We start from the raw sequence: 22,931 nt of genomic DNA, 5'->3' as shown, positions 1-22,931 counted from the left end.
TAATTTAAGAGCTTGTTAGGTTGAAAACCTCAAAGAAAAAGAACATAACATAAAGTAGGTCAGTTAAATTAATATGTGTAATAATTGTTAAATTATTTGATCTAACTTTTAATTCCAAACAAAATCAATCACTATTTATGGCTAATAATCGTAAACCACATGAAGGAATCAAATTACACTCACTTTATCAAATACTTAAAAAAAATAAACTCAAATAATGGTCTGTTATTTTAAATCTTTTCAATAACTATTATTATTGAAAAGAATTAAAATAATAATAAGATTTACAATTTTTAAAAATGTATTCTATCACATAGTGACAGAAAATTGCCTTCGATTCGGGGCTCAAACAACATGAAAAAGCATTCACACCCATGAGCCTCATGAAATCACACAACATGGTATCACACAACAAACATACAATCACACAATAAACATAACAACAACAACAATAAACATAACAATAATAATAACAATTGACAAAGGGGACTTTCATAAGATATGTAAAATAATTATCCCATATTACATTCCTCTCGCGTATGTCTCCTTGTCTCCTTTCCTTCCCTCGCTCCCTGCAGGTGACTTCCTGTAGGAGACAGTGAGGGAGGAGAGGAAACGTGCGGGGGGAAAAACAAACGGAATGCAGCCATAGTCGAGGCTCTCTCTATCCCTCTCACCAACAGTGTTTGTAATTTTCTCATCAGTTTAGTGTGTTAGTTATTTCGTTTTATTTTGGAATAGCAACAGTTTGTGTCATATTCGCCGGAGCGGGTAAACACCGATAATAAGAGGGAGAAAACATGAGTGTCGAGGCGTACGGGCCGAGCTCGCAGACTCTAACGTTCCTCGACACCGAGGAAGCCGAGCTGCTGGGAGCGGACACTCAGGGCTCCGAGTACGACTTCACCGATTTCACTCTGCCGAGCCAGACCCAGACCCAAGGCCAGACCCAGAGTCAGCTAGACAACCAGGTGCGTGTAATAATTCGGTGCAGCTCGGTGTCAAAATATGTCTTCTCCTGTGTTGACAAAATGAGAATTAGCTTGCGTTAGCTAACAACATCGTTGGCTACCTCCGGTTAGCATGATGACGCCTTCCATCTGTTACCATGCCATGTTATCGCTAATTGGCTAGCTACATGCTAACGCTAGCTAGCTAGCACAGTTTGCTAGCTGACAGCACAGTTAGCATGCTGACACAGCTAGCATGTCAATGCAGGACTTTTTTTTTTTTTATATTTTATTTTATTTAATATTAACTTTTTGTAACAGTTTTGAAAACAGCAGCAATACGGTGGTCAATACCAAAAATTACAAATGGAAACAAAGACAAAGTAGGTACAAACCAGACAGACAAAAATAAAATAGACACATGTATGAACACACACAGGGGTTTTCCTAACTAGTTACATAAAAGGCTCTAAGATTTGCAAAAAAAAAAAAAATAGTGCTGGTTATTTTTTATTACATATTTTTAAGTTTGATATTGTTTTAAAAATATGTATATAGAATTGATTTTTTCTGAAAGTGGCGTATCCGGACGAATTCTTAAAAATATATATTTTACGAATGTAAAATGTAGATAAAATGATAACTAAATTAATTGTACGATATAATTAGATATTCTAATTGAAGAAATTTGGATGAATATATGTAACAAATCAGTTTCTTTATTTGAAATGTTCTTGTCAGAAAGTCTTGGTAGATCCGACTGAAAATCAGTTCAGAGGGTAGTCACAAGCAGGTTTGGAAATTAGCACCAGCCAAATGCTGGTAAAATATGGATTTGGCTGGAAGATTTGCTTCACTCACCAGCCAAATAAGTAATAAAAATAAATTAAAAATGTAAAAAAAATAGTGTTGTAATGTTTATATTGTCACAGAAGGTGCATTTGGCATTAATTTCAGGACTGTATTTATGAATAACAGAATTTACTGGATAGTGTCTGTGTATTATTTTTAAAAGCAGCTCTTTGATTTTTGGTGGGCAACACATATTTGTAAAGAAGAGTAAATGCAGTATGTCATGTCTCACCATCAAGAGCCATTTATATTTAGCAGGCGCTACTGCTCTCGGAATAAATGAATATATAATTAAAGTATTATTGATTTTTAATGTTATTTTCACCTCCGGAAATGCAGGGCTGTATTGCCATACAAACCAAGAGTGACATGGAGTTGCTAGTGTGGCAGATCTGCCTCAAATTCCCATATTTATTATACTTACTATCACTTAAATGTACTAAATATTTGTAGTATGCACTGTTAACAATCAAATAGGTTGGTCGATACAATTGGTTGGATACAATCAGTGTGATATTGCTGTCAACAAACAGCTTTAAAGGTTAAGAGATCGTCATTATCAAGTGGACAAGAACAGTTTTTGCCACTGATAAACTTTAGGTCACAGGCTCCCTCAAACTATGCCATTTAAGTATGTATAATTATAATAATAATAATACAAAAGTGACATAAATCGGTGGTATTATGACTACACACACTGTAACAGGAATGTGCTGTAGTAATTTGTATGCTTAGGAAGACTGTGAATAAATATGTACATACAGAGGTGCAAACAGTTCAGTTTAAAGAAAGGTAAAGTGACATGTTGTGCAAAGTAAAGTGACAGTGACCCGAGTGATGAGCTCAGAGTTCAGTTTGTTTATAGACGTGAAAGACAGCAAGCAAGATTACAAGTGAAATATAGGACTTTAGTAATGCATGTGGTTTGCTGTCCAGTTTTTGCACAATCTGTTACCTATCTATAATCCTTTATAGTTATTTTATCCCACATAGTTTATGTTTACATTTGGTTTTAGTTTATAGTTATAGCACCAGAGAGCTGCACTATATGCTATATGTTTACTGCACTATACATGTGTTTTCATTGATAGACACCACCTGGTTTTATATTTATACTAGTTGTATTAGTATTTTGTATTATTCATTTATTGCACTTAGGGTTGCTATGGTATGAGATTTTCAAGGTGCAATTACCATCTCAAGAAAAATAATTTGGTTTCAGTTCCCACAGTATATAGTTTTACACTGTTGTTGTTGTTGTTATTACTATTATTACTCTTATTATATTATTATTGATCATGAGATCAAGGACCCGTAAATGGATTAAAAAATATTTTAAACACTGTATTATAATCGAAACCTGAAACCATTTTTAAATGGAAGTATCTGTAATAGTCTGACAGGCTGTCAAGGAGGAAAGTAGATGCACACATGCTGTTTAAGATTCTCCGTCCAGTTGTTTTGTTTTTTTTTTCAATTCCATAGATAAGCAAATGTACACAGTAATAATCGTCAGTTTTGTATTTTATGATTTACACATCTGTATCCTCAGGTTAATGGCCCTGATGGCGTGCTACAGAATGGAGATGACCCTGTGGTGAAAGCCAGTCAGTTGCTGGCAGAGTTGAACTTTGAGGAGGATGAGGAGGACACCTACTACACCAAGGATCTCCCTATACATGCTTGCAGGTAAAGTGACTGTTGGTACCGCGGCTGTCATCAGAGTGGAAAATAATCACATTATGATTTTATTTCTGTTGTACATAGTGTGGTATTGCAGTTGTTAATGGTTGTTGTTATTTGATAAACTGTAACCGTACAACCTGCTCTTTAGCCTCAATTAAGTCTCAGTGGGGTTTATGGGCATTTTATGTTGACCATAATGTCTGAAAATAATTTGCAGTGTACTAGTATATCAAATTTCAGTGAGATGGTTTCTGTCCATCTTGTCCTCTTATTTTTAGTGTTTTACTGTCCCTTGTGGGCAACACACACCTCTCTACAGACACTCACTCACTCACACACTCTACAGATGGCACATAAGCCAAATTATCAGAACATCTTGCATCATGTCTAATGTCAACAATTGTTAATCATTATTATTGTTATGTCATGCTAAGCAGTGCTGCTCTTCTCACACTCACAGCCTGCGTGCTGTCTAACTAACAAGCTGGCTGTCAGCCGTTAGTTTGGCTGTGCCAAAACAGTCCTGTTGAGTATGTCTGACATCCCAGGCATCCTCAGTTGCCTAGCTGAATTGTTTGTTTGTCAGTTTGTTTCTATGAAAAAGTGATGTATCACCATATCTTTCAAGATTGGCATTGAAAACAGAGTTTATTGGACAGACAGTGAAGGCCTCAGTTTCCTAAACAAATGTGCGAACATGTTCTCTCAAATATAGATAAATATACATATATAGAAACTTTGATACTTGTCAGCAACATACAGTTTGATTTGGGGTCAATATATATTTATATTCATATATTTAAAGTCATTTTTTTCTGTATGCAGTCCAAAACATAAACGTTTTTGAAAATGTACTTATCAGGACATTTTACGGTTACAGACCTTACACTCTGGTGCACAAACTACAGAGTGGAGACACTGTATAAAATCATACAGTATCTTTGGCATTTCTGTACTTGAATGTCTTGTCATTTATTGCCAATACTGATCTGCAGTAAGCTCGTAATTTTATCATATCTGCCTGGCTGTTTAATTACTTGGGCTGTAATTAATGTGCATTTTAAGGTTCTGTAAGTCACAATTAGTTTGTTCATGAAAATGGCAAAATAATTTATTGTGCATGCACTATTGTTGTAGACAGCTATAAAATGACTCTAAGATTGTTTGCAACACCATTTTGATTTTAGTTGCATCAGTAAAGCATGTTTGCAACACCAGAGATTCTACATTTTGACATTATCACAAGTTGTGTTCTTATTTTTACTGTTTTGTTCTATGACATTAGATTTTAAGCAGCTCTGAACAGTAATGTTTTGTATTTCTGTTTCAATTTTGACTCATCTTTATTTCAGTTACTGTGGTATTCATGATCCAGCCTGTGTGGTCTACTGCAACACAAGCAAGAAGTGGTTTTGTAACGGCCGTGGAAACACATCCGGCAGGTAAGATACAGTCAGTGACTTATCAGGTTTTTTATTGACCCTCCCTGTTGGTGTACTTAGCTAAATGAACAAGGAGAGGATCATTTTACAGGTGGAGTATAATCCTGGCAGAAGTGCAGTACACAGCAACTGTAATACTAAGTCTTTGTTGTGTTCAAAAGCCTCGCTTATAAGTTCATGTTTGGTTATGGAGTTAAAAACATTATTAAAGACATGTATGTTTTTTGACTTGTAATGATCACTTAGGCCAGTATTTGTTATTTAAGCAAGTAGTAGTTTTTTTTTTACTATGCTCCCTTTTGAATCAGCATTGTAACACATCAGCAATATGCTATTTATTTCTGTGAATCAAATAATTGTCTCTAATCACCTGGTCTCCTCTTACACATGCTTAAATTTACACAGTAAATGAACTTAAATGCATTATCTGCAATCAGTAATCAGTAATGCTCAACTGATGCTGCGTTTGCAACTTCATGCTCTGATGGTTCTGACACTGAGACTGCAGCTGGTTAAATCAAGGGTTCCAGTTTTTTTCTGACTGCCTATGCACTATCTTTGATACTTTTTGCTATTTGGGGTTTGGGGCACATTGAAAAAATGGAGCTAAATCTCTTTGTGGGTGCAGCCATCCAGATCACATACGATGCTGTCTTGAGCGGCAAATGTGTCAATGAGTGTATTTACACTCACAAAATAGTCCAGTTTTTGCCCTTGTTCTGAAAAAGGCAATATTCCTTCTGAGCGCTTAACAGGGCTAATGAAAAGAAATTTTCCACTAATACTCCTATTTAAATGCAGCCGTGCTGACGCCAATTAACGCGCCCAAACTAACATGTCCTTTATCACGTCAACATGTAGAAAAGTGGATCTGCTGGAGCTGTTGTCATTTTGCTCCTTTGCACCAGAAATTATTTTTTCAAAGTTTCCACCAGTGACGGACTTTTTGGATCATGCAAAAAGCCTCCCTCTTTCATTCCCTCAGCCACCTTCTTGAAAAGGCGTGCGCTGGGATATTTGCACATATCCAAAAACCTGTTGATATCCAAGTCTTTCATAATGTTTAAAAGAAGGTGTTTTTCTTTCACTGACTAGAAATGTTGACTTTTCTTGTGGGCATGCATCTCTACGCCACAGCCTTACAAACTGTTGGTGAGTTGATTTGTGTACAATGTATCCATGACAACGCAGAGAGCTGGCTGTAAACAGACGAGAGGCCATGGGTCGCAAACTGCGTTAACTGTTCCGAACACACTGCATGCACGTCCAAATGCATAAAACTGCCATATCCCATGTCTTAATCAGAAAATGTTAAATTCGGAAAATTCAGAATATCTAAAGGTAATTTGCTGTATACATGACCCTCATCAAATTCAGAATATTGTCATATTCAGAATAATATTGGGTTACCAGTGTGCATATAAACATAGCCAGTGTGGAAGGGCAGTTGGCAAAAAGCAAAATCAAAGTAGGGACCAGTGTTTATAGTTTTGTAAGATGTGTGTTATTAAATTGCAAACTGAGTGTAGAGGAGGTGCGTTCACTTTGGCACATTTGGTAAATATTTGGATTCAAGTGTTGATGTTTTCACAGAAAGTGCTTCAAGAATTACTGTTAGTGTTCAAGCATTCAGAAGAAAACTGCAAATAGAGAGTAACACATTTGGTAATGGTGTGAATCCTCTCACAATTGGACTTTTGCTGAACTTATGTTTCTATTAACACTGTGATAGTCTGCAGGGTCTCTGTATTTAAAGCTGTTTTAGTAAACACTTACGTGGCAAAATACCAAAACACTAATCAGAAATTGCATCAGGCTGTATCAGTGTAGCAGATGACTGCATCTTGTGGTTTTTTGGGTCATATTGTTATATAATAATGATAATTTGTCCTCAGTGCATCTAGGAGCTATTCTTGTTGTAATCTTGTTCAGTCATGTGTTATTTGTGTCTGATAACGTAAGGATAAATCAATAGTGTGTAATACATCCTCTATACAGGACTGTAGTCTCTGGCATTTCCTCACCCTGGTGCATTAATTATCATTCACTTCACTTTTAGCCACATTGTAAACCACCTGGTGAGAGCAAAGTCCAAGGAGGTGACCCTGCATAAAGATGGCCCTCTGGGGGAAACAGTTCTGGAGTGCTACAACTGTGGCTGTCGCAACGTCTTTCTTCTGGGCTTCATCCCTGCCAAAGCTGACTCAGTAGTGGTGTTACTCTGCAGGTAAGTGTGCCTTGACCATGCACGATGACCTTTGTGCTGATGGGGGGCTGTCAAATTGAATACAGAACTTCACAGCAGGGCACCTGCAGATCCTTTAAAAGAGTCCTTTAAAAGAGGCATTGAATTCATCAGTTTAAAATTAAGGCCTTAATTGGTAATAACATGTCTTAAATCAGTTTTACACAAGTCAGAAAATACATCGGTAGTTGGATTTTCTGACTGTTTTTTTATGTTGCATTGTAAAATCTCAAAATAATTGGTTTTATCTTAACAACACATATATATTTAGTCCATCCAATAAAATGACAAATGAATGTCCTTTTTCAAGGAAACCCAAATGGATACTTTAATGATAATTTTTTTATTTGTTATTTTACTCTTTCAGACCAAAAGAGTAAACATTTTGGCAAAATTGTCACTCCCCCTTAGTATTGTTTGTCAATTTATGCTAATTTCCTTCAATTTTGGCAATTGCAAAATTGGTCATAAATCTAATTCCGAGTGGCATTAAAAAAAAGTCTGAAACAGTCTTAAATCTAACTTTCTAACTTTCCTTAAGCTGTAGGAACCCTGTTGCAGATATTGTTTTGTGTTTGTAACACAGACAGCCATGTGCCAGCCAGAGCAGCCTGAAGGACATCAACTGGGACAGTTCACAGTGGCAGCCTCTCATTCAGGATCGCTGCTTCCTGTCCTGGCTGGTGAAAATCCCTTCAGAGCAGGAGCAGCTGAGGGCTCGTCAGATCACCGCCCAGCAGATCAACAAGCTGGAGGAGCTCTGGAAGGTACGTCAGTGCAACTGTCGTGGCACACACCCACCGTTGTACTATGTAAATATTATAAACTCATATGGCTTGAAACTGACTTCGGGCGGGTTGAGCTTATCTATACAGTTAACCAGATATAGTCGTAAGTTGGGTGTGATGCAAATAACTTCACCACATGTTTGCTGGGTTTTTTTTTCTCTGCTTCACAGTTTCACATTCACTGCCCATTTCATGGCTGTTTCTGTTTTTTAATAGTTTCCTATTCTCTCTCGCTCTCGCTTTCTCTCTCTCTCTCTCTCTCTCTCTCTCTGTGTGTGTGTGTGTGTGTGTGTGTGTGTGTGCATGTGTTTTCTGATTGCAGGAGAATCCCACTGCGACCTTGGAGGACCTGGAGAAGCCTGGTGTGGATGAGGAGCCCCAACATGTGCTGCTCCGTTATGAGGATGCCTACCAGTACCAGAACATCTTTGGTCCTCTTGTGAAGCTGGAGGCTGACTACGATAAGAAACTCAAAGAGTCTCAGGTGGGAAAAAAATCTGAGAAAATTGTGAAATAAAAGACATTTGTCCTTTTGTAAGTTGTTACAAACAAGATTGTCCAAATGTGTAATTTTATTTAAGAAGTAATGGATTCATCAACAAATGTATGATGTATGATGCTGTTACAGTCATCTGTGTTTTGATTCTACTACTTAGAGGCATGGTGAATTACTTTGTTACGCTCACTATTCAGCTTTTTCCACTATAGTTTTTCATCCAAAATCCTTACTCTTGAAATCTAAAATGATTTCTGCTGACATTTAGGTATTACATATTTACATGCTGCCTTCTCACAGACTCAAGACAACATTACAGTCAGATGGGACTTGGGCCTGAATAAGAAGAGGATTGCTTATTTCACTCTTCCTAAGACAGACTCAGGTATTTAGAAATGTAATATCTACATCTCAGTGTCATTTAGATATTTGTTTATGTTTTTTTTAATTGTGCCTTTTCTCCATGTAGTGTTGTATAGTGAACAGACTGATCTTTTCTGTCCATCTCCTCTGCTGTCCTGCAGACATGCGACTGATGCAGGGAGATGAAATTTGCCTGCGGTACAAAGGAGACCTGGCTCCTCCATGGAAAGGCATCGGACATGTCATCAAAGTCCCTGATAGTATCCTTGTGACTGTTACAGTAGATGTGCTGTGTTTAACAGGAGATCACATTTCACCCGTATTATCTGTAATTTACATATTTATAACTTTGTCAAAGTGTGTTAAAGGCACGGAGGCCACTTAATTAAGTCGAGCTTTACCGAAACATGCTGTCAGTAGACTTGGTCTTTAGTAACATCTAGTGGTAGCTGTTGGAAACTACAACAATGTCCCTAAACCTGTCTTTCTCTACTGTCTTGGTGGTTTTTGAAAGCAAATTTTATATTTAGATTTTGCTTATACAGCTCACAAATTGTTAGTTACCTGATCTAGTAGCAATAAGAACAGAACCTACACAGCATAACATATCAATCATAAAAGTTTCAATTAACGGTATGACTGGTTGCTTGGAGTGCCAGTTAGGTCAGCAACTAACATTATATATTTGTCAGGTTGTGAGTCAGTATTTTTAAGTCAGTCAGCTGCACACAGGGCTCAAGCATAGAGAATCTTAAAGCACAATTCACTCACATCTTGAATCCTCAAGAACACCTACCCAAAAACAAACATCGAATATAGGCCAACAAACAATAAAACAACACAACAGATATATCTCAAATAAAGTCAGTGTATTAACAGTTCAAGTGAAGGAAAAAACAAGAGCAACTGAGGAAACAATTCCCCCGCAGACACCAAACACAAAATCCATCCTGGGTTTTCCACTCCAGTCAATCCCCTAAGCAAAATCATTTTCACCCCAGTTCAGTTCAATTTATTTCCCTTGCAAATCAATCAGTTCAGAACAGTTACATTCACTTGTAAGCACGAGCTCCCTGCCCATCCACTAGCAAAAGTCCGCCGGCAAATTAGCAGTGAGTTATAGACACTTGCAAAGTCTGGTGAACACACATTACAATTTGCAGCCAGTGGAAGTTAGATGGGCACAAAATAGACGATACAACAGCTACGATGCTGTAATGTCAGCTCTGCATCCTTGTTGAGAGTTTTGGAAAAGTCAGCTGGGTTTGATTAATCAAAAGCAAGTGCAGATGCGTCACCTGTTTTGTCTGCAGCCATTTGGTTTACAGATGAGTAACTCGGATTGGTCATCAGCACTTTGTGCAGTAAATCAAATAAAAATTAAATAAAGCACCTCAGTCTTACTGTCATAGGAGTGACTTCACATATAATGATAATTACAGTATTATGTCCAATGATTTCACCTCTTCCTTGACTTACTGTACCAGACTATGGTGATGAGATTGCCATAGAGCTGCGGAGCAGTGCCGGGGCTCCAGTGGAGATCCCACACAACTTCCAGGTCGACTTTGTGTGGAAGTCCACTTCCTTTGACAGGTATTTACAAGAAACGCCACACACTCTTATCTCTTGCTTTGATATGAATGAGAAACATCTGTAACCCAGTGTTATTTATAAATTAAGCCCATTTTTACAGGTTCCCAAAGTCATGGAAAACCTGGAAAAATCACAGTCCCATTTCCAGGCCTTGAGAATTCATGGAATTTAAAAAATATTTATTGAAAGTTTTGGAAAAGTCATGGAATATGGTCATTTTTAATGAGATTGTGACAGTAATGTTGTGTGGATAACCTTCCACATAATGTAACATAACGGCAGATTCATTTTCTATAGCTGTGAACTGAGCGAAGCTCTCATGTGTGTCGATATGGCACAACATTTTGTTCACCACCATGCACATGTCATCATTTTCTGTCTAGATTTGTCTCTCTTTTCTTGTATGCCAGCTAGATGAAGTTATGTTTGAATAGTATTTAAATTTGAATTTTTTGAAAAATGCAAGGCAAGTGGGGCAAGGAAAAAAAAACTTTATTGTTGGTCCTTTTAAAAGTCAAGGAAAAGTTTGGAAAATTCATCCATGAATTGTATTTTAGAGTAAATATGGACATCAAGATATTCCAATTTTAAACTGAGAGGCTGTAGATCAAATTTCTATTCTATGCAAATTTAGTCAAATGTAGCACTACTACAGAGGGTCTGTTGTGTGAAGCATTTATATTTGCAGTGCACCACTCTGCTCTGTATTTCACATTTTACAGCACTGAAATAGTAAAATAGTACCTTTTCCACTAAATAATGATTTTGTTTTTAAAGAGTATCTCAATACTCCTGTCTTCATCATTCAGGATGCAGAGCGCCCTGAAGACGTTTGCCGTGGATGAGACTTCAGTGTCAGGTTACATCTACCACAAACTGCTGGGACACGAGGTAGAGGATGTGGTCATCAAGTGCCAGCTGCCCAAACGCTTCACCGCTCAAGGCCTGCCTGACCTTAACCACTCGCAGGTGAGTTAGTCAGTACGTTAGCATGATAGAAAAAGTCAAATTATTGTTTTGGTCCGACTAAAACTGGACTTTATAATATACGAAAACATGTTAGTTTGACTGAAATCCTCAAATTTCTCAAAGTCGGACTGACACATGGTGATAATGCAGTTGGGGGTCGATTTACCCCTTCATGTATGCGCCTCAATCGGAATTCATAGAAGAAAGACAGAGGGAAAAAAAACAAAAAAAGAAAAAGGGAAGAAAACAAGACAAAGCTATCAGCGTGGCAAGTGCTGCATCACCATTTGACATGTAACCAGTTTACCCTCTTGCTAACTTGTTTGATTTGTGATGTAAAACATCAACCAGAAGAAGGTCCAAAAGCAAGTTGATGAAAGGGGGCTTATCGCCGCCTACCGTGGCGGACTTGGACATTCTTCTGTCAATAAATAATTCTCCTGCGGTGCTTGTATACTGGGACAAGGACAGTAGTCCAGTTAAATGGCCTAATCGAGCTATGACTGTAGCTCAAATTAACTGTGCATGTAAATGTACTGAGAGAGACGGGGAAAAAAATGTCGGTGACAGACTTCTTCAATGTATAACCAGGAAAGTTAACCTTCCCCACATCACAGATCACACAGAATAGAGATCAAACATAGTTTTAAGAGTTTTAAGAGAGGGTGTAACTCTTTCATATAATTACTGTATAAAGCCTTTTAGGTCCCTTACCCTCAGGGCTCACATGGATGTGGTTTGTTGTGATGCAGGTGTATGCTGTAAAGACAGTGCTGCAGCGTCCTCTCAGTCTGATCCAGGGTCCTCCTGGCACAGGGAAGACCGTAACCTCTGCGACCATCGTCTACCACCTGGCTAGACAGGGCAACGGGTAAGACACATACATAACTCTTTTAATACTCTATATTTTGTTTGTTTGACCTGGTGCCATGAAGATATCGAATGTGATTTATTAAATCAACATTTAATTGAACATCTGTCTTTTAGGATATTCTGTTTGAATTTTAATGAATGCAGAGCTATCTTGGTAAGCCCTAATGCTCTGAACATATGGCCTAGCTATATGTTATAGTCCCTAAAACAGTATTTTACCTTTTCTCCCTCCAGGCCAGTGCTGGTGTGTGCTCCCAGTAACATTGCGGTCGACCAGCTGACAGAGAAGATCCACCAGACAGGCCTCAAGGTGGTGAGGCTATGTGCCAAGAGCAGGGAGGCCATTGACTCGCCTGTGTCCTTCCTGGCTCTGCACAACCAGACCAGAAACATGGACAGGTAACACATTATTAGTTATGATCAACAGTAATATTGCAAGGCCCTAACTGTGAGTACTACTATCGCACGTTTATACTTGTATATTATTGGAACAAAAACCTTCTTGTTTCTCAAAGACAGTACTGTTCCAATAATAATTAATTACTTCAATAGGACGATGTTGCTAAGCAGCATCATTCCCAACAAGTCCTGTTTGACAAATGTTGGCGTGGGTTTAATGTTGTAAAGCAACAAATGGAAATCCAGTAAGGTCAAATATGATCAATGGCAGCTTGAAATACTACAGGCCTCAGTTAGTAATACAGACCCTCAGGTAGTAAATAGAATACAGCCTGTTACAGATGTTAGTCTTTGCTCACAAGCACACCATTGAACTAATTTTGTATTGAACTGATTGATACCTGCAGTATGCCAGAACTTCAGAAGCTCCAACAGCTGAAGGACGAGACTGGAGAGCTGTCCTCTTCAGACGAGAAGCGCTACAGAGCTCTGAGACGCACCGCTGAGAGGGAGCTACTTATGGTATGAAGACATGTCTTACGCAAAGTGCTACTAAATATTTTCTTGTTTCTGACAGAACTTTGTTGCTATGAGTTGTACACCAACTCACATCATTTTCAAACATGCGGTCTGTCCCTGAAATGTCCAAGAACATTTCCCTGCAAGGGTCGATATTTTGGGAAATCTGTACCGTCAATTTCCCACCTCAAGACTTAGTCACATTTCAGGAAAATTTACTGTTTAACATTTACACTAATTCTTTTGTGGGTGATTAATAAGAACACTTGCAACTGACAAAAACAGCTTCTTGTCCACCATGTTCCTGAAAATAATAACAGACGTCCATATTATGCACATACATCGAGCCTTGCCCCATCTTCTTCTCCTTGTGTTGAGTTTTATGGCGGTTGGCATGCATACATTAAGGGTTGCCTTACCAGCATTTGCTGGACGTCTTTGCCCCATCTATTCCAGCATTGCCTGGGCATGTGTGAAAAGGTGCAAGACAGAAATGTTCCTAAACGTAGTGAATTGTTAAAATCACCAGCGGCCTAAAAGGTTTTCACAGCAATTTAACGGGAAGTATGTGCAAAACTGGCTTTTTTTTAGAGATTATTTTTTGGCTTTTTGCCTTCACTAGAGAGGACAGCTTTATAGTGAACGGGGGAGACAGACTGAATGACATGCAGCAAAGGGCTTTGGGTTTGAATTGAACTTGTGGCTGCTGCAGCAAGGACATAGCCTTTGTACATAAGGCACCTGCTCTACAGGTGAGCTACTGGGCGCCCCAGAGGCTCTCAAGTGTCTAATGGTTTTTATTCAAATCTGGTCTACTGAAAAGAGTATGTGTCAGGGTAATGGTTTCATAAGAAAGTAAAAGTGGTAGCAATGTTTTGCAACAAGTCATATTTCACTTCTCATAAACATGTTTACTTAATTCCTTCACTCCCTCCCAGAATGCGGATGTGATCTGCTGTACCTGTGTTGGGGCGGGCGATCCTCGTCTGGCCAAGATGCAGTTCCGTTCAATCCTGATTGATGAGAGCACCCAGGCCACCGAACCAGAGTGCATGGTGCCTGTTGTCTTGGGCGCCAAGCAGGTAGGTGCCTCATGAGCGTCCACCATTATTTTCTCTGTCTTGACTTATACTCATAAGTTTGTTATCATGTCTTTTGTTCCTTAGTTGATTCTGGTGGGTGATCACTGCCAGCTGGGCCCGGTGGTGATGTGTAAGAAGGCAGCTAAAGCAGGTCTGTCTCAGTCTCTGTTTGAGCGTCTGGTAGTTTTGGGGATCCGGCCAATTCGACTGCAGGTTCAGTACCGCATGCACCCGGCCCTCAGCGCCTTCCCCTCCAACATCTTCTATGAGGGCTCTCTGCAGAATGGAGTCACTGCCGGTATGATGAAAATAAACTGATTTTTAAATTCATTTATTGGTGCTTAGTTCCTTGGCTTTCCCTTTATAGACAGTAAAAGCTTTTGTAACTGCGCTCTAAAACAGCAGACAGTTTATTGTCCAGTGATGTCCAATGTGAGACTGTGGAAATAGTCATAGAGAATTTGTTGAGAACTTCCAGGCAGCTTGCATGCAGCTTAACATCATATTTTACTTTTTTTTTTTTTACCTGTTTGTATCTTTTTTTTTTGGTAATTTAGTGATGTAAAATTCTGCGTACCTCACTCTACACAAGCTACACTTTACCTGAGTCTTTTCTCTTTGTATGTCTCTTCTACAGCGGACCGTGTGAAGAAAGGCTTTGACTTCCAGTGGCCGCAACCCGACAAGCCAATGTTCTTTTATGTCACCCAAGGCCAAGAGGAAATAGCCAGCTCTGGGACATCCTATCTCAACAGGTTTCAACTTTTTTATCATTAGGTTGAACTGATATTAATGTTTTTCCGGAAGTTTTTTTTTATTTAATAGTAAATGTAAAATATACTATAAAACGAGCCGTCATATTTTTTTATTGTCAGTCAGTGTGTATTACGTTACAGTGTTTACCATACATTGATTTATTTGTGTAGCCCGCCACAATATCGACTATTGACATTTTTCTGCTTATGAAAATAGGTAAATTCTTATTAATGGTAGAGCTGTTCACAGTGCATTGATCACTTGATCACTCAGCCCCCGCTTGCTCTCGCTTGCTCTGCTCTCTCTCTCTCTCTGTCTCTCTGTCTCTCTCTGTTGACAACACACAGTTGAGACAAACTATGGGGAAAGCTAAATGAGATAAATAAAGCTAGCTAGTTAGTGCAATCCATGGATGCGCTGCATCACTCTCCTTTGGGGGAGGATCACAGCTTCTGAGACAGACATTGTGGGTGCAGGATTTAAGAAACTCTGGACACAGGGTACACTGTCACTAAAGGAGGCACTGATATGAACGCAGTACATGCACAAAAAAAAAGTAGTAGAATTTTCATACTACACAGCCAAGTCAGTTTCAAATCAAAACACTCATTTTTTTCTGTGCCATGTGAAATTCTACAAAATGTTCTTGTCATGTAATCATCCTACTTGTCTATGCAGGACTGAGGCAGCCAATGTGGAGAAAATAACCACAAGACTGCTGAAGGCTGGAGCCAAACCTGATCAGATTGGCATTATTACGCCCTACGAGGGACAGAGGTCCTACCTGGTCCAGTACATGCAGTTCAGTGGCTCCCTTCACACCAAACTCTACCAGGTATGGTTACAAATATTTTTACAGTTTAAACGTGCACTTTATCAGAAAAGATTCAAGCATTTGGCTTGATTTTGAATTTGTAGAATATAAAGAATTATTTCGGGGCAGTGGTGCAAGTCAAAATAAAAGCAGTATTTGGATCAGGTCACTTGTGAATAATCCAGTGTGCCAAATGTAGTGGGCTACAGCTTTATTTAAATGTGTTAGATACATATTTAATCTGCATTGCGTATATTCTGCTGATTCGTAAATAGATTCGTAATTAGATCGGACTCTGTAACAGTAGAAACAGAATATATAAGGACTCTGATCGAGATCTGGGCCAAAAAAACTTGATCTCAAATGTTAAGTTTAGATTAAAGGGTACATAATTTTTAGGTTTATAAACAGTTATTTAAAAACACTTTTTCCTTATAATGTCTGTGCTGGAACACCTGTATTCACCCTCTGTCTGACACACTCTGTCTTACCCCTGACAGGGGTTGCTTTTACATATGTTTACCTCAATATTTGAAACTTAAGCCATGTTAAATATGAACATACAACACTGTTAAAAAACACCTAAGATAAAAAATAAGGAAAATCACAATAGATCCCCTTTAAGAGGGGGTTGAAATGGCCCCAGAAACCTATAATCTGTTGTTATTTATATTAAACAATACCACATATATTTCTGAATAAAGGCATTACAAATTATTTCTTAGCTTTTGTAAATATGTTATCCTAGAATGTTTGTTTTTTTCCCCACTGATTTCTCTTTATTATTCCTGTAGGAGGTGGAAATTGCCAGTGTGGATGCCTTTCAGGGCAGAGAAAAGGACTTCATCATCCTGTCCTGTGTGAGGGCCAACGAGCACCAGGGCATCGGCTTCCTCAATGATCCCAGACGTCTCAATGTGGCACTCACTAGGGCCAGGTATAACAACACAAAGTAAAACAACAGCAGTTTGCATAAGCTCCAGAGGGCCCTCTGTGTCTGATTTCATAAATGTCTTTGTACTTTTTATATAATAATAATAATAATAATAATAACTAATAATAATAATAATATAAAATTATAATGATAAATATATACTCAAGACATTTTAGGTTTTTCTGCATGTTGACTGTTCTCTTACATTGCGGTTTATTGTCGATCAGGTTCTCCTCAGTATGTTGATATGTTGATGTTATCAATGTTACTTCTACTCATCCTTTATGATAACGTTTAATCACTAAGTCATCTTCTGCTTGTGTCGCGTAGGTATGGTGTCATTATTGTGGGAAACCCTAAGGCCCTGTCCAAGCAGCCTCTGTGGAACCACCTCTTGAACTACTACAAGGAGCAGAAGGTCCTAGTTGAAGGCCCCCTGAATAACCTGAGGGAGAGCCTCATGCAGTTCAGCAAGCCGCGCAAGCTTGTCAACACCATCAACCCTGTGAGTTCAGTGTGTGTGTGTGTGTGTGTGTGTTACCCACATGACGCATACAGAAATGCTGAAATCAGGATTTCTTAACTGGGTCATGAATATTGTACTTTCTGATGAGGCATTTGAAGGATTTAGGATGAAAATCAAAGTTTACTCGTGCACTTAGGACAAGTAGTTTAAGAACACAGAGTAATAAATCATTGCATATGCAAGAAATAATGAGGCATTTCCTAAAAACCTCAAAATAGCCTTGCTTGTTCTTTTATTTTGCAGGGGGGTCGATTCATGAGCACAGCCATGTATGATGCCAGGGAGGCCCTCATTCCTGGATCTGTTTATGACCGCAGCAGCAATGGTAAGAAGCTATCAAAAAAAACCCAACTATTCTTTTACTTATGTATTGTATCTGCTTTGGTAGTTAATTGCAGACAGACTGAATGTGCCTCCTAGTAGCGATGTGCACAGACAAAACAAGCTCTGCCTTATAATTTTAAAGGAACTTTAATTAACCTGTACTTCTTTCCACTACAGGACGTTCATCCAATATGTATTTCCAGACCCATGACCAGATTGGTATGATTGGCACGGGCCCCAGTCCCATGACTTCCCTGAACATCCCCATCCCCTTCAACCTCGTGATGCCCCCCATACCTCCACCTGGGTACATGGGACAGGTCAACGGACCCTCTGCAGGTAAATAAGACCTAAAATTTATTTAGTTATGCTAAATGTGGGGTTGTGAAAGGCCTTCGCGTTAAGTCAAAGCTGCTATGAAACAACTCATACAAGGTTCCCTTAGTTATGAAATTCCTGGAGAAGTTATGAAAGTTTTCCAGGCCTGGAAATGGTTTGCAATGGTTTATTACTAATTTTAAATGTAGTGCTTTGCTGTTAGACAGTTGAAGTGTCACTAGTATTACGGTATACACATAGACCAGACAGGCACTGTGTCATGGCTAAGACCAGGCCCCTTGTGGGGGAAATAAACGTGCCGTCACACCAGAAGTTAAACAGGAAAATACCTAAAAGCTGTTTTGTAGGAGGCTAACTGGCTTTCACACTGAAATATGAGGCATGTGAGATTCATGAATATCTACTGTCAGTGTGGTAAAGTGCTAAACAATGCTGGTTACAGTTACTGCTGATGGATAGCAAACATTAGCTTGAGTGTGAGGCTGCTGTAGTAGCAGTACAGTCATACAGTGCAGCAGCATGACTGTCGTACACAACTGAATGTCAGCCTGTAGATTAAATGGTGGAAAACTGACAGGACATGACAGCTATCAACTTTAATTTATTAAGGTATTGTGAAACAGTTCTTAGACATGTCAGTAAAACAATCATTTGCTTAACAAAAACTTGTTGTCAAATTTATTCTAAACACACGTCAAACTTCTACAGGATCTTCAGTTCTTTATCCCCAAAAAAGGGGCGGCCTTGATGTTTTGCAAAGTGACTATATGTGCCCGTCTGGTCTATTAGCATATGCAGCTTTGCAGGATTGTCTAACTTGCAAGTAAAATTAGCAAGCGCTAGCAGTTTGCTTATCAACACATGCCTGGGAAGTGTGTGTTTATGGTTGTATCACTATATAGGCTTACTTATTTTAATTTACTTAAAGTCATGGAAATGGGGTTGAGTAGTATGGAAAGGTTTTGAAAATTCATTGATAAAAATGTGTGGGAACTCAAAACAGACATCTGGCATATTTTTCTTCCAGGTCGTGGTGGAGGTATGAAAGGCAAGGCAGGCAGTGGAGGAGGCGGCGGGACTCGAGGTGGGCGCCAGAGAAACCGCGGCAACATGGGGAACCACAGCGGAGGGAATGGAGGAGGAGACCGGCATGGAGGCCACATGAGTGGCAGCCAGGCCAGCCAGGACCTGGGCTCCCAGCCCTTCTCCCAGGGGCCGCTGACGCAGGGCTACATCAACATGAGCCAGCCGTCTCAGATGAGCCAGCCTGGGCTCTCCCAGCCTGAACTCTCACAGGTTTGCTCAGTTATCTGTCATCCGTTGTGAATAAATCTTAATTATAAAGTGAAGACATTTTATTAAGTGCTAAGTAGGTGCACTCTATGAAGAAAGCTTTCTGTAGTCTGTTTATTCATAGTAATTAGGACCCACTGCCAGGGCTGTTAGCACATTTATTCCAAGTGTTTGTCCAGGTTTCCCTCCTAAAGTAAAGACTTCAGCTTGTCCAAAACCACTTATTCCTTTTCTGCCTGGAAAGAAAGAAATAACTGTTGACTGGCCTCTTTCACTTGTTGTTTGTCCCGTTATAGGACAGTTACCTAGGAGACGAGTTCAAGTCCCAGATTGATGTGGCTTTGTCCCAGGACTCCACCTACCAGGGGGAGCGGGCCTACCAACATGGTGTGACTGGACTGTCCCAGTACTAGACTGTAAGTAATTCCACTGTGGACTAAAACTAAGATGAGTCATTGAAGTTAAAGGAATAGTTTGACATATTGGAAAATAAGCTTATTCACCTCCTTGCCAAGAGTTAAAAGGATAGTTAAGATTTATTGAAATGAAGTTGTGTGAGGTATTTATCCATAGTCAGTGTATTACCTACAGCAGATGGTGGTTGGCACACCCCCAGAGAAAGGAGAAGCAGACAGGAGTACTGGCACAGATACTAAGCTATGTACTGCTGTGGACAAAGGCGACTGCAAAGCTTACATAGCTGTTTAAGTGTATGCTGTATTTCAAATACTTTCACAGCTTTACCTTCCTGTCAGGCAGCCCTTTACAATGGAGAACTGAAGCAGTTATCGTTGCTGTCTCCAACGTCTCTGTTTACAAAATGAGTAATTTTACCTTCCAGGACACGAGAAGTGCTGGTCTTCTGCTGCCTCTATCGGTTAGTTTGTCTTATTGTGTGACTGGTGTTTTTTAAGGGTTGATCACACAATAACATAATGTAACTAAGCAGTCAAGACAAATGCATCACTGCGCAGAAGTATGTGTACAACTAGTCATGGACAAGAGGCTCGTGCTAGTGATAGCACGAGAAGCTGTAATGTTAGCTAGCTCAGTGATGCTAGGTGAACTAGCAATAGTGATGTTGTTGGCGGATGTAGTTTGGTAAAAAGAAAGTAATTTCCTACATGAAACTGCTCACAACAAGGTGTGTGGGTCATCTTGAGAAACAGGGTCATGATCCTGGAAAGAGAATTGCTGTTTAGTTTTTCAAATATATTTTTTTGGAGCTTTGAGCACCACAAACAAAGTGCCATATAGTTCTGTTATATTTGAGAGAAGGCAGACATCTCTACGGCCGACATCAACCTTCGCCGACTCACCAAAACAATCTAGATTGATAAATAGCACTACAGGTAAGAGAAATGATGTACTTTTGATTTCATTGTGAACTGCCCCGTTAGGAAAGTCACTGCTCCAGACTATGAAATAGTCCCGACAGTGCAGTCCAGTTAGTGAGTTTTTAGTTTTTGTCCACATAGTGAGTATTCAAAGTGCTGGTGTTTAGATTTTCTTACCAAGCTAGCTGTTATCTAGATTTCTGTCTCTGTGCAAAGCTAAGATAACCGGCTCCAGCTTCATAGTTAGAATATTGACATGGGAAAGTCTCACGAGACTCCTTGCAAGAAAGTTAATAAGGCATTTTTCAAAACATGGAACTATTCCTTTAAATAAAAAGCTCATTTTTTATTATGTTGAAAAGACGAATGATTACATCCTCAAACAAATATTAATGTGTACGTATATTTTGTATTTGTCTGACAGGTTGTTGGAAAGGAGCTAGGCCTGTGTGAAGCTTAGTTCAATGGTATTTTAATCTGGGTAATAACAAAAAAGAACAAACATGGATACCCGTTTTCCACTGCTACAACCGAAGCACCACTGTGTGAAAGTAACAGGAGAGAGACCGTGAGAAACCAACCAATCACAAGAGTGAGAGCAAAAATGGGGGTAGAGCTGGACAGGACGAGAGCAAGAGACGAGAGAGCGGGAGGCTGGTGGAGGAAAGAAGGCACTGCTGCTCACACGCGAAGACGTGGCGAAGGAGAAAGCTGTCGATGTCGGAGCAGCGCAGTTGGAGAGGCGAGACCTTTGACAGGTCGAGGAGGGTGGAAGGTCCGAACGATTCTGGAAAGGGGTGGGCGACTGTGTCATCTTGTCCCACATGTGCCCCTGAACCCTCGGGGATCTCCAGGCGGTATGGTTGGGAATCTTGCTCCAAAAGCTAAGAAAGATGGAGAAAAGGTGTCTCACACAAATGTCCTCCAAGCTAACTCAACAGGACGTCTTCTGTGACTTGGAGAGAGAGAGAAAACAAAAGGGGACACAACTCTTGAAGCAGTTGATATGGCAACTTTTTTAAACTCAAAGCTTGAATTGAGGCTCTGCATTTGGTCACATCTAAGCATCCAGGAGAGAAGAGTGTGAAAAAAACACTGTTTGGCTACTCAAATGAACTCTAAAGCACTGTAGGTGCCTCAGAGAGTTCAAACGAAATTAGAGGATCAGACAGCCACGGATCATTCGCTTTTCTTTCTCAGCTTTGAGTTGGAAAGTTTTCTAAATAAAGGCTGTTTTCATTGAGTTTTTCAGTGACGCAAGCTAGTGTAGTCGGCCGTCTTTCTAGGCAGGTCTTTCTCAAGGTGCTCTGCAAAGAACAAGTGGTGGAATTAGCTCTTAAAAATATAAAAGAAAAACATCTTTGTCTCCAGATCTGAGGAGGTGGGCTCCAGATGTCTGAGTATGGGGAGACAATTTTGTTTTTGTTCTTCTAAGTGTATCTTTTTAGTAGTGCAAAAGAGTGAACGTGAACAACATAACCAGCTTGTAAGTGAATGAAGCTGTCATTCTTTTCTGCTGACCCTGAAGCCACTAAAGCTCGCAGACGGGGATCATCTTGAGCATATATAGCTAAATGCATCAAGTAAGCCAAATCAAGAGGGTGATAAACCCCACAGACCCCTCCCCAAAAGTCAAAAATGCATATGCATACAACAAGATTATGTAGTGATTATCTCAGTAAAATTGAGTAACAAAAAAAAAAAAACCTTTATAAAAGAAATTATGAGTTTTCATGCTTATGGAGTACCTGACACGACAACTCCGGACAAGGGATGATGAAAACTTCTAAGGCCCCATGTGAAAAATGTGTTGCAGATGAACTTGATCAAAGATTTTCACAAGTTAGCCCATTGATTACAACACAATTATATGTTGGACCCGCACTGTGAAATCTGGCATAAAGACACTCTAATTATTATAACACAACAACCCAAGTGTAACTATTTTTTTGTCCTTTGTTGTGCTAACTCTTGAACTTATAGAAAGGTGTGAACAAATAGTATTGCATTGTGTCAAGGGCAGTTTGCTCTAGTCAACATTAGTGAACTTTGTGTCATAGTTTCAGTGCTCTGCATGTGTTGTAAGTTCTCCGTTCACATGATATAGATTAACACTAGTGTCGTTTCCATGCAGCTTGTTTTATCAGTATCAAGTTTTCTTATGAGGTGTACTAACTCTGCTATCATTTTCATGTCATGGAAAATATGACACTAAAAAAGTGTCAAAACAGTAGCCGTTTTCATGACCGCAGTCACATTACCTCTGACTTAAAGCTGGGTATTTACAGTTTAATATTCTGTCATGAACGCTTGTTGGAGCCATCAGTGGCTAGTGTTGTCACAACAAA

General features: G+C 39.4%; 1 protein-coding gene across 1 annotated transcript; it reads left to right on the top strand.

Annotated features, from left to right (window-relative positions):
• Positions 1-637: 637 nt before the first annotated feature.
• On the top strand, positions 638-22,787 carry LOC121951466 (regulator of nonsense transcripts 1-like). Its single transcript, XM_042497797.1, has 24 exons — positions 638-971; positions 3,355-3,491; positions 4,841-4,930; positions 6,990-7,157; positions 7,762-7,942; positions 8,286-8,447; positions 8,760-8,844; positions 8,984-9,082; positions 10,310-10,418; positions 11,228-11,387; positions 12,140-12,258; positions 12,495-12,659; positions 13,067-13,181; positions 14,117-14,260; positions 14,345-14,558; positions 14,898-15,015; positions 15,695-15,851; positions 16,625-16,767; positions 17,095-17,269; positions 17,534-17,615; positions 17,792-17,953; positions 18,981-19,249; positions 19,543-19,662; positions 21,008-22,787. Exons 1-23 carry the CDS (start codon positions 801-803, stop codon positions 19,657-19,659), a joined length of 3,342 nt encoding a protein of 1,113 aa, XP_042353731.1. The 5' UTR covers positions 638-800; the 3' UTR covers positions 19,660-19,662; positions 21,008-22,787.
• The last annotated feature ends 144 nt before the right edge of the window (positions 22,788-22,931 follow it).

Source organism: Plectropomus leopardus, chromosome 12 (assembly GCF_008729295.1).
Source record: "Plectropomus leopardus isolate mb chromosome 12, YSFRI_Pleo_2.0, whole genome shotgun sequence".
NCBI lineage: Eukaryota > Metazoa > Chordata > Actinopteri > Perciformes > Serranidae > Plectropomus > Plectropomus leopardus.
This window is presented reverse-complemented; position numbering and strand designations above follow the sequence as displayed.